The sequence below is a fragment of the Monodon monoceros genome, unplaced genomic scaffold (assembly GCF_005190385.1).
Source record: "Monodon monoceros isolate NGI ecotype Baffin Bay Population unplaced genomic scaffold, NGI_Narwhal_1 Super_Scaffold_2, whole genome shotgun sequence".
Lineage (NCBI taxonomy): Eukaryota > Metazoa > Chordata > Mammalia > Artiodactyla > Monodontidae > Monodon > Monodon monoceros.
Genome location: NW_021703776.1, coordinates 30185992 through 30199584, shown reverse-complemented (window position 1 = coordinate 30199584; position 13593 = coordinate 30185992). Strand labels below are relative to the sequence as shown.

Here is a 13593-nt window from a genome sequence, read left to right as displayed (position 1 = left end):
ATAAACCCTGCCTAGCTGGTTGTTGTCAAAACAAGTCTTATCTATGGACACTAATCCTAACTGACACATGGAAATTGTAGGTAAGTGAGCTAATTCTCACACTGTGAATCAGTACATTCAAACTAAAATTAATATATTGTCTTTGTTCCTGAGATCTCAGCAGGATTTCCTGGAAGTTGCATTGGCCCCTGTGTTTTACTTGAGCTCTCTGCTCAGAGTTTATTTTTATTTTATTTTTTTGCTGACAAAGCAAGAGACTTTTTTGGGAAGGGGCACCCAGGTGGAGAGCAGGAGGGTAAAGGAACCCAGGAGTACTGCTCCACCACATGGCTCACAGTCTCGTGTTTTATGGGAATGGGGTTAAGTTTCTGGGTTGTCTCTGGCCAATCATTCTGACTCGGGGTCCTTCCTGGTGGCACACGCATTGCTCAGCCAAGGTGGATTCCAGTGAGAAGGATTCTGAGAGGTTGGCAGGACATACAGACCTTTTGACCTTTCCGGAATTCCTCCAGTTGGTACTATCTTGTTAGTTCTGCATTCCTTACCAGGACCTCCTGTTTAAGATAACTCATGCAGGTGGTTACTGTGGTGCCTGGCCAGGGCAGGCAGTTTCAGTGTTTCCCCGACAACTCCTCCCTGAGAGACTTCACACTCAAGATACTTCTTGGGAATCGGGGCGGAGGTCTCTTTCTTCTGTAACTACTTCCTGCTGCGAGTGGGCGTAGTCCTGCCCAGTAGAGTAGAAGTCTCTCTCCACCTGATCTAAATCGAGGTATTCTGTGCCCCAAACTGGCATTCATCCTTGTAGTAACAGCAGTTTAGTTGAAACTGTTGGACCCTGTGGGGGATGAACCTTGTAAGCAGTTGAAACAGACAAGGACCAAACAGGAGGCCTAACAGGATGGTCATCACCAGGCCCAGAAAAGGCAGGCAAAATTTGGGGTGAGGGCTGCAGGGTGTGTGACTTTCTTCTGATCGATTGGTAGTGACGTAACAGGACAATGCTCCAGGAATCTTGGCACTCAGCCTGAAGTTACCATCCTCACCTGGGTGGGGGCCTTAGTTCCTGCAGAACTCAAAGATACAGTTATGCATACTCCTTGAGGTGGAACCAGGACCCTGCCCCAAGGCTGTACCACTAGTTGACAGCTCCTCCCCTGTTTTTGCATCCCCTCCCTTCCCTGATTAGCAACTGTTTGAATCTGCCCTTTGGAACTCAGGGAAGGTCAAGGAGGAAGGTCAAGGAGGCTGAGTGAAGCCTATATCCTACAAACAAGAAACAGGGGACACAGAAAGGATTTGTACTCTGGAGCCCCCCAGAGTCCTGCCCAGTTCCAGTTCAGGGAACTAACTGGGCAACAGTGCTGGCCACTTCCTGCTACAATAGGGCATAGTCCTGTCTCAATTTGGAGAATAGACACTGGACTGGAAATATCTCTGATTCCCGATTCCTGGATCTGAGTCCTGTATGATTAAAATCTTAATCCTTTGGTCTGCCGTTTTGGTGTAACAGACCCAATCAGAAGTAGCTGGAGGAGTGACAATGGGATTTTAATAGGGAAAATAAACGTCATTTCTTTTCAGGAGAATAAGCCTGAAACACAGTCTGGACCTGGTGCTTTGGGGAGACTTGTAGCCACGTAGCCAGTTGTCTAGTTTTATTGAGGTAGGTTTTAACTTTTAATGTGGTATTAACACATAGGTAACAGGTGCTGTTGGTCATCAAACATGTCTCTTCTTTTTGTTAAATGTATGATCTAAAGCAATTCCGTTGTCTAAAAATGTAAGTTATGGGCTTCCCTGGTGGTGCAGTGGTTGAGAGTCCGCCTGCCGAGGTAGAGGACACGGGTTCGTGCCCTGGTCTGGGAAGATCCCACATGCTGCGGAGCGGCTGGGCCCGTGAGCCATGGCCGCTGAACCTGCGCGTCCGGAGCCTGTGCTCCGCAACAGGAGAGGCCACAACAGTGAGAGGCCCGCGTACCGGAAAAAAAAAAAAAAAAAAGTAAGTTACAAGAGGAGACCTTTAAAAAGTAAGGCTGCAGTTATCAGCTGCCAGCAGACATTATTTTGAGAACGGCTGGTGGCATCCAAGTCTGACACAGCTCAGAAAACTCAGGTTCTTAGCAATACAAGGATTTGCCTGAAGTCACACCCACAGTGTCATCTAGTTATTTCTTGGATGTCCTAAACCATAGCTACTCCATTTTGACTCTTAATTGTAATATTCCCCTTAATAGCCAAAGCAGATGTCACCATTAATGATGTTAGTGTTTCTCTAGGTAGGAGAAGAGCAAGAATCTGGCCCATAAAATCTTCTCCTGAAAATATCTCTCTCTCTGAAGGCCTGTTCTGCCAGTTTTTCCCAGAGCACAGAGTGCCTCATTCCTGTCTCCACCCTGAGCTCCTTTCAGGGGGTGCTGAAGGTCAGCAGCTGCAGCGGCTCGTGATTTAATCCTTCTAGAGGCAGACGGCAAGTGCCAATGGCGAGTGCCAATTTCCAGTCAGCAGGGCCCCTTCATGGTCATAAAGGTGACCATGGTTTGGGGGGCATTTCATTCCACAGTGCTAGGAATGCTCATTCCCAGGCCTAGCAAAGTGTTTTCCGAGTTTAAATCTTACTCTGTAGAACGGTATAGCCAAAAATTTAAAAAAATATATAGCAGAAAACATAACCACCCCACTGGTCCTGTAACGTAAAACCTTTAGTTCTCAGTTCATATGTAACAGTAATATCTAGGTTCACAGTCAGGACATTGGTAGATAGTGGTGCCTACCTTGAGATTGACATAGCCTTACTAAAAATCTAAGTTTTACACTTTGACCAAATTCAGGACATTCACATTAATTTGAAAAGCCAAAAATACATACTACACAGCAGGCTGCACCTGATAATGAAACACTTTATTCTGCATCAAGGTATCTGGAAAATGAAGCTGCATTTGGGGCACGTTACAGATGAGGAATGATCCATATGTGGTGAGTACAAAACTCAATTACAACAGAATTATTTCCTAGTATTACCAGATACTCCATTACCAATGCTTAATTGAAAGTAAAACATGATTTGCCACACTAGAAGGCTAGAAGTGAAACATGACAGAATTTAAACAGGCAGATATAAATGTAGCACCTATCTGTATTTAAAAAAAAAAAAGTTGGAAAAATCAAATACTGAGGAAGAGCTCTGGCCTTAAGCACATTTCACCCAAAATCCAACCAGAAAGCCAGTCCATTACTTTTTTTTTTTAAAGCAATTCATTGTATGGAAGAAAATGATGAATGCTAGATGAATTCAGTGACAAAAAGGGCACTTTTTGGCTAAAACTACAAAATAAACTGATTTTCTGAAAACATTTAGGAAAACATTTCAAGTCATTTTCAAAATGTTTAAAGGATACAGTGATCTTCAGAAAAACTTACCTAGTCTGTAGAAATTCATCTTGAAATACAAATGAAGCAAAATGATTTAAGGGTTATTATATATGCCCTTCAGATCAGTATAACGACTGTGATCATTTAATGAACAAAAGAAACACAATTCTGAGAGCAGTGTGGCCTCGGAGACCACCCACACCCACATAACTGTACATACCAGGCTTTGCCATCAAGGTAGGAAATGGGCGAATGCGTTCAGTATCAAAGGTCAAATGTATTATTATATCACGGTCATTCAAATTATATTCCAAAAGTTGTTCTTGTATTTTTCTACCCTTTTGACTTATTTTCAAATAACTGGTCGCAGAGAATACAGAAATCCTGCTGCAATTTATGTAATATTCTAGGTGGCCTTTCATTCTTCTTGATTTATCATTGCTTAAAATCTTCAAAATAGCTTAGTGTGAGGCTCATGACAGTGCCTGGCACGGGGAGATGTAGCCTTTTTATTGCCTTTAAACACTGTCACACCGTCTGACTGCCCCATTGGTCTTCACAAAGCAATTCTTTTGGGGTCTGCTCCACGCATAGACCAACTGGTCTGAAATATATTGGCAAACTAAGCATCCTGTAAGGCAAGCTGAAGCTTTCTTCTTGCCAATCAATTTAAAGTTCACAGGAGCTGCATGTCTCCATAGATACACTTGCTTTAGGTAGTGATAGTCAAAAGCACAAAGCATTTATGCATTCAATCACATAGCCAAACAAAAAAACCCTGAAGTCTCCTGAAGCCATTTATTAAAACTAGCCGTTCCAAAACCTCCTGCAGCCACTTTGCTCTGTTAGTACCATCAAAAACTTCCCTACCATAAACAAAAAAATAAATGGTATTTGCTGCTCTCCAAATATAGGCACTGCTCCGTATCACTGAACGTTTACTGGATTTTCCAACTAATAACTGTCAAAAGCCTCAAAAAACCTGAAATTAATTTTCCAGCTTTACTGTCACCAGCCAGAAGTAAAATTTTTTCTCAGTTATTTGCCTGTTAGCTAATTTTATTTTTAAAAAACAGTTGGACTTATCTTTATAAAGTATATAAAATTTTCAGAAAAAAACAAAACAATTTTGCTTTCATTGCATTACTGAATACCTGAGGTAGTTGAGTAAAAATGCACATTTAATACCCCTGCCAACACCATTCAGCACTTCCCTTAGGTTATTTGTGTTAGTGTTAGATAAAACTGACAACAGTTTTTCTATGCTAACAGCTTAACATTTAAGTTCTTGTAATAATCCTATTCTGATCCAATTTTAACAATTGGACATAGGAGCAATCTATTTTTATTTACTTGATGAATTTAGTAAATGCACCATTAAGCCAATTTCTGGCATTATGGGGGAATGAATATTAAGAAAAATTAGAATATTTGTTATACTGAGAATACAACAAAAGGGAAGTGCAGAGCTCCTCTCTTTCCCTCCCTCACCCCCTAATTTTTTTCTTTTTTTAAAGCTGGGTGTCATACATTTCAGAGAGCATAAAGTATACATTCTCACAGAGACAGGAGTTCGAAAGTTGCCTGGTCCTCAGAAACAACCGGCTAGGTAAAAACTTGTGCATGTGATTCTGGATAGGGGTTCAGCGCCCGTCTGTTGGTTAAGCAATCTGTCTTTGGTTTGACATCTGCCTCTGTGGTGGGCTGTCTCCTGAGCCTTCACTTCCGTCTTGACTGAGGTGGTCCACTTTGCAGAGCTTTCTGCTGTTGGTGCTGCTTTACCTGAGTCAGAATTTCCTGAATTTTTCTCTGGGCAACCTGCAGTAGGAGAGAGCTTTGAAATTTCTACCTGATCAAGTATGACCAAAAGTTAAAGTTAATTTACTCTTCCATTTCAACAACTTCAAATTGAAACTTATTTGAAGATTAAAGATACATACTTATTAGTTTCTCCTAGCAGAGTCTCTGAAATCACCTGCTTAAAGGGGGATTAAAAGTGTTAAGCACCAAGCAGCCTGAAATATTTATATGACATGGGGACACGCATGGGAGGAGGATCACTCAGGAAGAAGGAAGAAGCAGAAGAGCTCACTTATCACACTAGAGCCCACTTGCCTGGCAAGCATAGAAGTGACCAGTTATTTTGACCACCACTTGGTCATTCTCATCAGGCGTCTGGTCACGAGGGACAACAACTTCTGCGCTTGACAAATTCTGGAGCTCATTCACCTGAAGGAGATAAATACAAATCATGTTAAGTGGAGTTGTTTTTTTTTTTTTTTTTTTTAATTACCATTTCCTTACTGTGTAACCAAAATACTGAGCTTTGGCTTTATATTTATAATCTCATCTAATAATACTAATAATTCTATCCGTTTACTAGTATTGTCCCCATTTCAAGGTAATTAAAACTAAGCCTTAGTGAAAGAAACTGACTCGCCCACAGTTGCATAAGTTAATGACACAACCAGATTCAACCCCTGAAAATCTGATTCCAAAATACACACTTTGAATCACTTCAGAATTGTAAATAGCTTTGAAAATGACTTGGAAGTTTTATGTGTTAGAAACTGGAAACCATTTGCTTTTTTCAGTTACAGAGTTATAAGTTATAAATGTAGATGAAATTTTTTAAAGTTTCTTTTCATGTCATTAAGTGTTTGCACAATAAAAGTAAAAAGCTGATGTATAACAACAGAAAATGCAAAATGCCCCTTATATAAGTATGAGACAGTTCTCCCATACAAAGTGGTCTGAAAGAGAGGCACTGCTTTCACTGGTAGCTGACACCAACACCCAGGAGGAACAAAAGGCAGTCTTCTCCAAACCTTGGCCCAGACGGTCCTGCTTTTTATAAGTTAGCCAAAATTTAGGGACTTGGAACTCCTAAGTACCTTTCAACGCTTTCCCTTTCATACCACTGCACAGGTTTTGCTGAAGTACTTGCCGTTTTGCCTCCTTTTCCAATAACTCTGCCAGCAGCAAAGGATGGCACTCTGATGTGAGCTTCAAGTTTCACCTCTTCCTTAGGACTAACAAAGTTTTCTTCTTTAATTTTTCCATAAATTCTTCCCTGAGCCTACAGATGAGAACATATCTCATCAGTGTCATTCATGTAGGAAATGCAAAAAGGTCCATTAACTTTAAAGATGGCCCGGATCCACTGGAACAGACCTTTGCAGTGATACATCTGCATTTGATAGATTGTGGAACGTTGCACAAGAGGTGGAAAAGTAAGGAAGTCCTAGAAAAGGTTGACAACAATAATAACTATACATCACAGATGAGGCAATTGAATGATTGATAAAATAAGATTAAACCATATTCTTCTGACAAAAACGGTTAAAGGCAATAAGTTAGCAGTCAGCCGAACTAAAATTTTTGCAAATGACCATTTGCTCTCCAGTCTTGAAAGGTAAAACCTCTCCTGTTGGCAATAAGATAGTAACTGCATTTTTCTTGAGTAAAAGGGACTGCAGAGGAACTACAGAGCCACCTATGCGAGGCTCACAAGAAGCCAAGCCGCTGTCTAAATGGGCCAGCGAGGAATTTTCTAGTTAAACATTTCTTCATCTTAGCCAGATGGTTTCTACTTCGACTAAGGCTACAAAATCAAGTTAACATACACATCTGACAGTTATAGTCAAACACATCCTGTCACTTGCTGCATACAACTAGAAGTTATACATAATAAACCTCTCCTATTATGTACAACCATTAATTTGCTCTGGTATACACCAAAGGAAAAAGGAGTCAGAGTTGGTTTCATCTGACAAGCTGCCACAGCAGAGAACAAAAACAAAAGTACCGAACACGTTTTCACTGGTGCAGAAATGATAAGCTCATTTTAGGGGGTTACAGAAAAAAAAAAAAAAAAAATCCATCTTAGTACCCTGTCTTCCATTCATCCTCAGTCTCAGGCCACAGATGTAGCTATCAACACAAAGGACACAACGGATATACACTGTCCTCCGAAACAAGCTCTTGAATTCATAAGAAAAAATATGGGTTAGGAGGTTTACTATTACTTAGATGTCTAAAATAAAATAATTTGTTATTATCACTGATCACATAAATGACATTTAAGCATTACAGCTTTTCTTAAATGTCCCATTTAAGACAACTGAACAATACAGGCATAGGAGGATACAGGGAAACAAACTCTGAATTCCCCAGCATACAAGCATTATGAAAACTGCACGATAGTTAATTCCATTTGTAGAATAATAAGACCATAATTGATGTTTGTATTTATCTTTTAGTATTTCAAACTAAAAGTGACTGTCTCTGTAAGTCTGGGATAGGAAGCAATTTTCAGCATCTCTGAGTTTTGATCTGAACTGCCTGGACCACAAGGCTGGTATGAGGAAGTAAATTTCTTGACCCAAGTTTGAGGCTAGCCAACTGTACCCCACATCTCAAAGCGCCTCCTTTTGTTTCCTGTTCTTCCTGTAAATGAAGTGAAAAAAGCTTCCGATTTTTAGTGAAAAATAGAGGTCAAAGAAAGTGATGGCTTAAAAGGAGGGAAGAAGTGGGCACTTGTTAACTTAGCCACATTTTAGAGCTAAGAGAAGTAGGTTAAAGAGTTATCCTGTTAACACAGCTGCTAAGTGGTAGGAACAAGACAGGAGTTTTGGATAAATTGCACTGAATTGAGTAGCTGCTTTTACCTATGACAAACAAGACACCCTACTGAGTTTATGAGAGAAATCACATACTCAAAGGTATACGTTTGTGAATTTGAGGATCTGGCAGGGTCTTAAGTCTGATTCATCCCAAGTCTGCTCAGCACCACCACCAGCACATTTATGTTGTACTTCCTGTGTCAGGCACTATTCTAAGCAATTCATATATTGTTTAAACCTTATTTAAACTTTGTGGGTGTTTTTAACCCCGATTTTATAGATGAGGAACTAGGCAGAGAAAGGCTAAGTAACTTGCCCAAGGTCACACCACTGGTAAATGGTAAAGCTGGGCTTTGAACCAGCAACCTGGCTACCAGGTCTCTGCTCTTCATCACCCTGCTACACCACCTCTCAGGACATGGTGGGAGGCATTCCAGCCCCAAAGGCCCCAAACCCCAGTATGACCAATGGTTCACACCAGGACAAATGCTGTAAGAGTTCCTGCCATTTCCACCTCTAAAATTCAAAAGATTAGAGTGGCTTGTTGACCGACTGTGGACAAGGGCTAACGGTTAACCCAAGGGTAAGAGCAAACAGGGACATTTTAATTCAAGGTTGAGGCCTCTCTGGGACAAGAGGAAAAACTTGAGAACAGCAAGGCATATGAATCAGACTTGTAAATTTCAGTCTTAAGGTCTCACCTTCACACATGCTAACAGGGCATTGAGCAAATTCTCCTTTGGGAGATAGTCAAAACCAACAACCATTACAGAACTCTCAAAATTAACCAAAGGCTTTGGTTTATTTTTAAAGTGTAATTTGCGGTATGTTTCTACTCTGTTCTTAGTCTTAGAAATTTCCATTGAGAGATTCTTTCTACTGAGTATTAGATTTTTTTTACAGGAGAAGCCAGGTTATGGATTTCCCAAGAAGACATCCATTCATTTGTTACCTGTGCACACACTCCAGAGCACATACCTTGAACTGAGCCTCTGGTGGCCCAGTGATAATCACCATCCTCACTTTAGCATCTGGTGCTTCAGCTGGAGCGATCTGTAACAGACCCAGTAACGGGTTATGACACTTCCAGGTGCCACCAATAGAAATGTTACACCAACCAGCCTGTCATTTGCACATGACTTACTGAAATGTAGAATGAAAGCCTTCTGGAAGGTAGTTACATGAAGCAGTGATTAATGTGGATTCATTAGTTATGGCTCCTGCCGTATACTGTGTACTTACACTGTGCCTGGCCCTAATGTAAAAGTCCAGATGCAGCCCCTACGTAACCCTCACTATTTCCTGACGAGGTACTGCCTCATGGAGAGGCCAAAGGCTGGAGAAGGTGAGTCACCTGGCCCATGATCACACAGTCCAGTGAAGCTGGAGGGAGAGCTGGGTCTGGCTCCACCATCACATTCCTTGTCACTACACCAGTGGGTGCTCAAAGGGTGGTTCTTAGCCCACGCGCATCCCAACACCCTGGGCCTCCTGTGTGTGCAAGAAACTGCTAGGTTCCCAGTCTAAGGCTATCGGTACATTCCCCCAAAGTACACTCGCTGGACTAACATATGGAATAAACTAACATTAATTTGGCAGAAGAAAAGCAAACTCAGCCTCTTCTATTTTGGCAGAGCGTGTGAAATCACACAAAAAGCCTAGGCTAGGGAATTGTTGCAGAGACTGTTGAAGGGGGAGGAAACCAGCATTCCCTTAGTAAGAAAGCATTTGGGGAGTTGGATGGTAGAAAGTGTTTTAAAAGAAAAAATTTTGCTAGATATTTGCTGTGCAAGAAGCAATTCCCTATAGTAAATAATGAGAACAGGAAGCAAAAAATACAATAAAAGCCATCCCAACTACCACCCAGTATGATCACTGTCAATTACTTATAGTCTAGTAGGCCCTTCTCCACACCTTCATAATCAAAACAATGTTTTTTACTTTTAATAGACTCATGCTTCCTCCCTCAAAATAAAGCTAACATTTCTGTTACTTAGACCCAAATTAATACTATTCCTACTTTATTGCTGGGCACTAATTTTGAGTCTGTAAAACAAGCCAATAATTACTTCCTTTTAGACCACACTTAGGATTATTCACAGGAAACCCCAAAAAGAAGGTATCATTCTTCATCTTTCTGACTAAGGTTTCGTTTTTTTAAAAAGGATCTTTGTCAACACGGGTGATAGAGGGCTGGGGCTGAGGACACTTGTACACTGAGGTTAGGAGTACAAATTGCTACAATCTCTCAAAAGCACATGCCCTGTGACTCACCAAACCCACTTCTGTAGACTTACGTTAAAAGATAAGGTTATATATGACAATTTGACCAAAAGAACTCTGTCTACCCCTGTGCAGGTTAAATTAGGAACAATCTTAATGTCCAGTAAGTTAACACAAATGATTATGATTTGGTAATACCAAATATTTGCCTGTTAAAGTAAGTACATATATGGACATTTACATTATGGAAATGCAGCGAAGTGTTAGGAGTGCTGATGAATCTTTCAGATTATGCATGTTTCAGACTTTTTGGAAACAAAAATATTTTAACCTCATCATAAAACCTCCATTAAAGCCAGCAAGGAAAAGAGCCAAACGTCTAAATACCCAGTTCTTCTTGTTCATGAAATGTTCGTCGCAGTTTTTCCAAAACAAAGCTGCTAGGTTCTTTTTGCATGTGTGAGCATGTTTTACAGATTAACTCAGTAATCAGGAAACTAACAGGATAGTAAAGTTAGTTCACCCCTTGGTCTTTTATCATGTCTTTTCCTTTACCCATTTATTTATTTTGGCTGCATTTTCTGCTCACGTTATTTTGTTATCTTTTGCTACAAGAGAGAATATGAGGGCTTTCCTGTGTGTTTTGCTTTTTTATTAACTGTGTAGTTTACATACAGTAATGCTCACTCCTTTGGTACCAAATACATAGTTGTAAATACCACCACAATCAACATAAAAACAGCTTCTGTCACTCAAAATTTCCTCATGCTGCCTTTGTTTTCAATCCCTCCACCTCCAACTCCTAGCAACCACTGATTTTTTTTCCCCTCAATTTCCAGAGTTGTCTTTTCCAGAATTTTCATATAAGTGGAATCATACAGTATGTGGCCTTTTGAGTCTTCTTTCTCTTAGCATAATACATGTGATTCACTCAAGTTGTTTTATGTATCAACAGTTCCCTCCTTTTTACTGCTAAGTAATTATTATATAGACGGGCCACAGTTTATGCATTTGCCAGCTGATGAACATTTGCTTCTTCCCCATTTCCCAGTTATAAATAAAGATACTATAAACATTTGAGTGCAGTGTGGTTTTTTTGGTACTATATTCAAATTAAAAATTTCATTAAATATTTATAAAATTGGACTTCCCTGGTGGCACAGTGGTTAAGAATCCACCTGCCAATGCAGGGGACACAGGTTCAAGCCCTGTTCTGGGAAGATCCCACATGCCGCGGAGCAACTAAGCACGTGCACCACAGCTACAAAGCCTGCGCTACTGAGCCCGTGTGCCGCAACTACTGAAGCCCGCGCGCCTGGAGCCTGTGCTCCACCAACAAGAGAAGCCCCTGCAATGAGAAGCCCGCGCACCGCAACGAAGAATAGCCCCCGCTTGCTGCAACTAGAGAAAGCCTGTGCGCAGCAACGAATACCCAATGCAGCCAAAAATAAAATTATTTATATATATATTTATAAAATGTAACCAAAATAAACCCCCCAATAGACCAATGTTTTCCTGAAGAAAGCTATTACTTTTATCAAGCCTTTGTCAATTTGTATATTCCTTAAAAGGACCACAGCCTTGATTGTTCGGGCACTAAATAGTGTCATTTCGGAGTGTGAGGGACCAAAGCCACGCCCAGGGAAGATGAGCTAGAAGGAATATATATCCGGGAATGCGGTGGGGCAGAACCACCATTCTAACGCTAAATTGCATACCTGCAGACTACTTTTTCTAGAGAGAGAATTTAACTTACCTTGTGTAAGCTAGTGTTGTTTGGAGTTCTCTGTCACACACTTATGTAACCCCAATATAGACTGCCACATTCAATTCAAATTACAGAGTGGCAGGAAGACTCACATTTCTGTAACTCGCTGTCCTTAAAGCACCAGGAGAGCCACAGCTGGCAGAACAGTACCTTAATAGAAGCTCCTGCAAAGCGAGAAAGCTGTTTGATGTGTTGCCCCTGCTTGCCGATGATGGCGCCGACAGACAGGGCTGGGATGAACAGATGGACAGTCTCTGTTTCTGACTGCTGTTGGAAAAGAAAGACAGGACATACATGCTTACTGGATACAAATCAGGCTGTATCGCTGGCATAGGGAGAGGAGCATTCTCATACTGTTAGAAATATTAGGATAGTTTTAGGAAAAACCACCACAGTAAGTTGATATGAGTTTACCTAACAGGTCGAGAAGATCTCACATTCATCCTGAAAGTGTTAGCATTTAAAACATCACTTTTCTCTATACAGTTTTTCCTCAAATTTACAGATTTAAAACAGATTTTGTGCCACTTAATATTGGTCCACCAAATGACACCACTGCTCTTACCACACAAATTCCTAGTGGCAGTAACAGCTCCCTCTTCTCCCTGTAAGCTCAGCGTGGAGGCAGAGAGCACGGAGCCCTGAGCACCACAGACCTCCAGAGGGGCCCTGATGCTCAGCGGCAGCCGTTCCACTTCTTTGTCCCTCCACACACCCTCAACAGAAGGCTGTTCCACGTGACGTCGTTTACTCACACTATTTGGTAGGAATTTTTTCTGTCTTTAGTTTCCTTCCTCTGAAGCAAAGTTGTTTGTTTTTTTTTTTTAAATAAATAAAAATACTAGTAATAACAGAAGGTTGGTCTGGTTCTTTAAATAAAAGGAAAACCTTTTGCCAATTTACCAATTATAAACATGGGATGAGAAAAAGGAAAGGATATCACACAAGACAAAACTAAGATAGAAACATGTCAATAAATCTGAACATGTCCACGACTTGTCTAGAATTACCAAAATCAATCAGAAAAAATTACACTGACCAAATAACTGTTAACCCTGCAATCAACTAGTTAGTTAAATAAAGTGCCAAGCCCAAATAGATTTGATTTTTTGTTTTCAAGCCAAACAGGAAGAATGATAAAAACCCAGTGAAAAGGAAAACAGGAAACTAGAAAAGGATAGGCAGACATGTTTCATGGAGGAAAGTCTATGAAATAAAACATTAATAAATGGGAGCCTACTGCAAATAACATGTTCTCATTTGTTTTACTTTAATACACCTTGGATATCTTCCTGTGTCATTCCTGTGTCCCTACCTCATTCTAAGAACTGTATTCCTTCAGAGGGAGACACAACAGCGGATCGATCTCATCCCTGTTATGTATGTGTATAGTTTTCAGTTGTCAACGAACGCATTTGTAATGCTGCAATCAAATCTTTGTACAAAAAAATTGTGTGCCCTTGTACAAGTACCTCTACTGCATAAATTCTTAGCGCTACTGAGTCAAAGGGCCTGAATATTTAAAACTAATAAATATTGTCGAATTATCATACAGAAAGGTTCCCACTCAGTCCACACAGAATGATGGAATTCCAGTTAAGACAT

The 13593-nt window shown here is 40.6% G+C and overlaps 1 protein-coding gene across 2 annotated transcripts in view; it reads right to left on the bottom strand.

Annotated features, from left to right (window-relative positions):
- Window positions 1–175: 175 nt before the first annotated feature.
- IGF2BP3 (insulin like growth factor 2 mRNA binding protein 3) overlaps window positions 176–13593 on the bottom strand; it is a 142000-nt gene continuing 128582 nt past the window's right edge. The window contains exons 9-13 of one of the 2 annotated variants that reach the window (XM_029233837.1): window positions 12139–12255; window positions 8976–9050; window positions 6320–6451; window positions 5488–5601; window positions 176–5190 (exon numbers count right to left, since the gene is read on the bottom strand). In XM_029233837.1, the coding sequence (XP_029089670.1) occupies window positions 5092–5190; window positions 5488–5601; window positions 6320–6451; window positions 8976–9050; window positions 12139–12255 (537 nt within the window). In that variant the 3' untranslated portion in view covers window positions 176–5091. The remainder of the gene's footprint in view (window positions 5191–5487; window positions 5602–6319; window positions 6452–8975; window positions 9051–12138; window positions 12256–13593) is intronic. The other variant, XM_029233836.1, reaches the window with a different exon arrangement.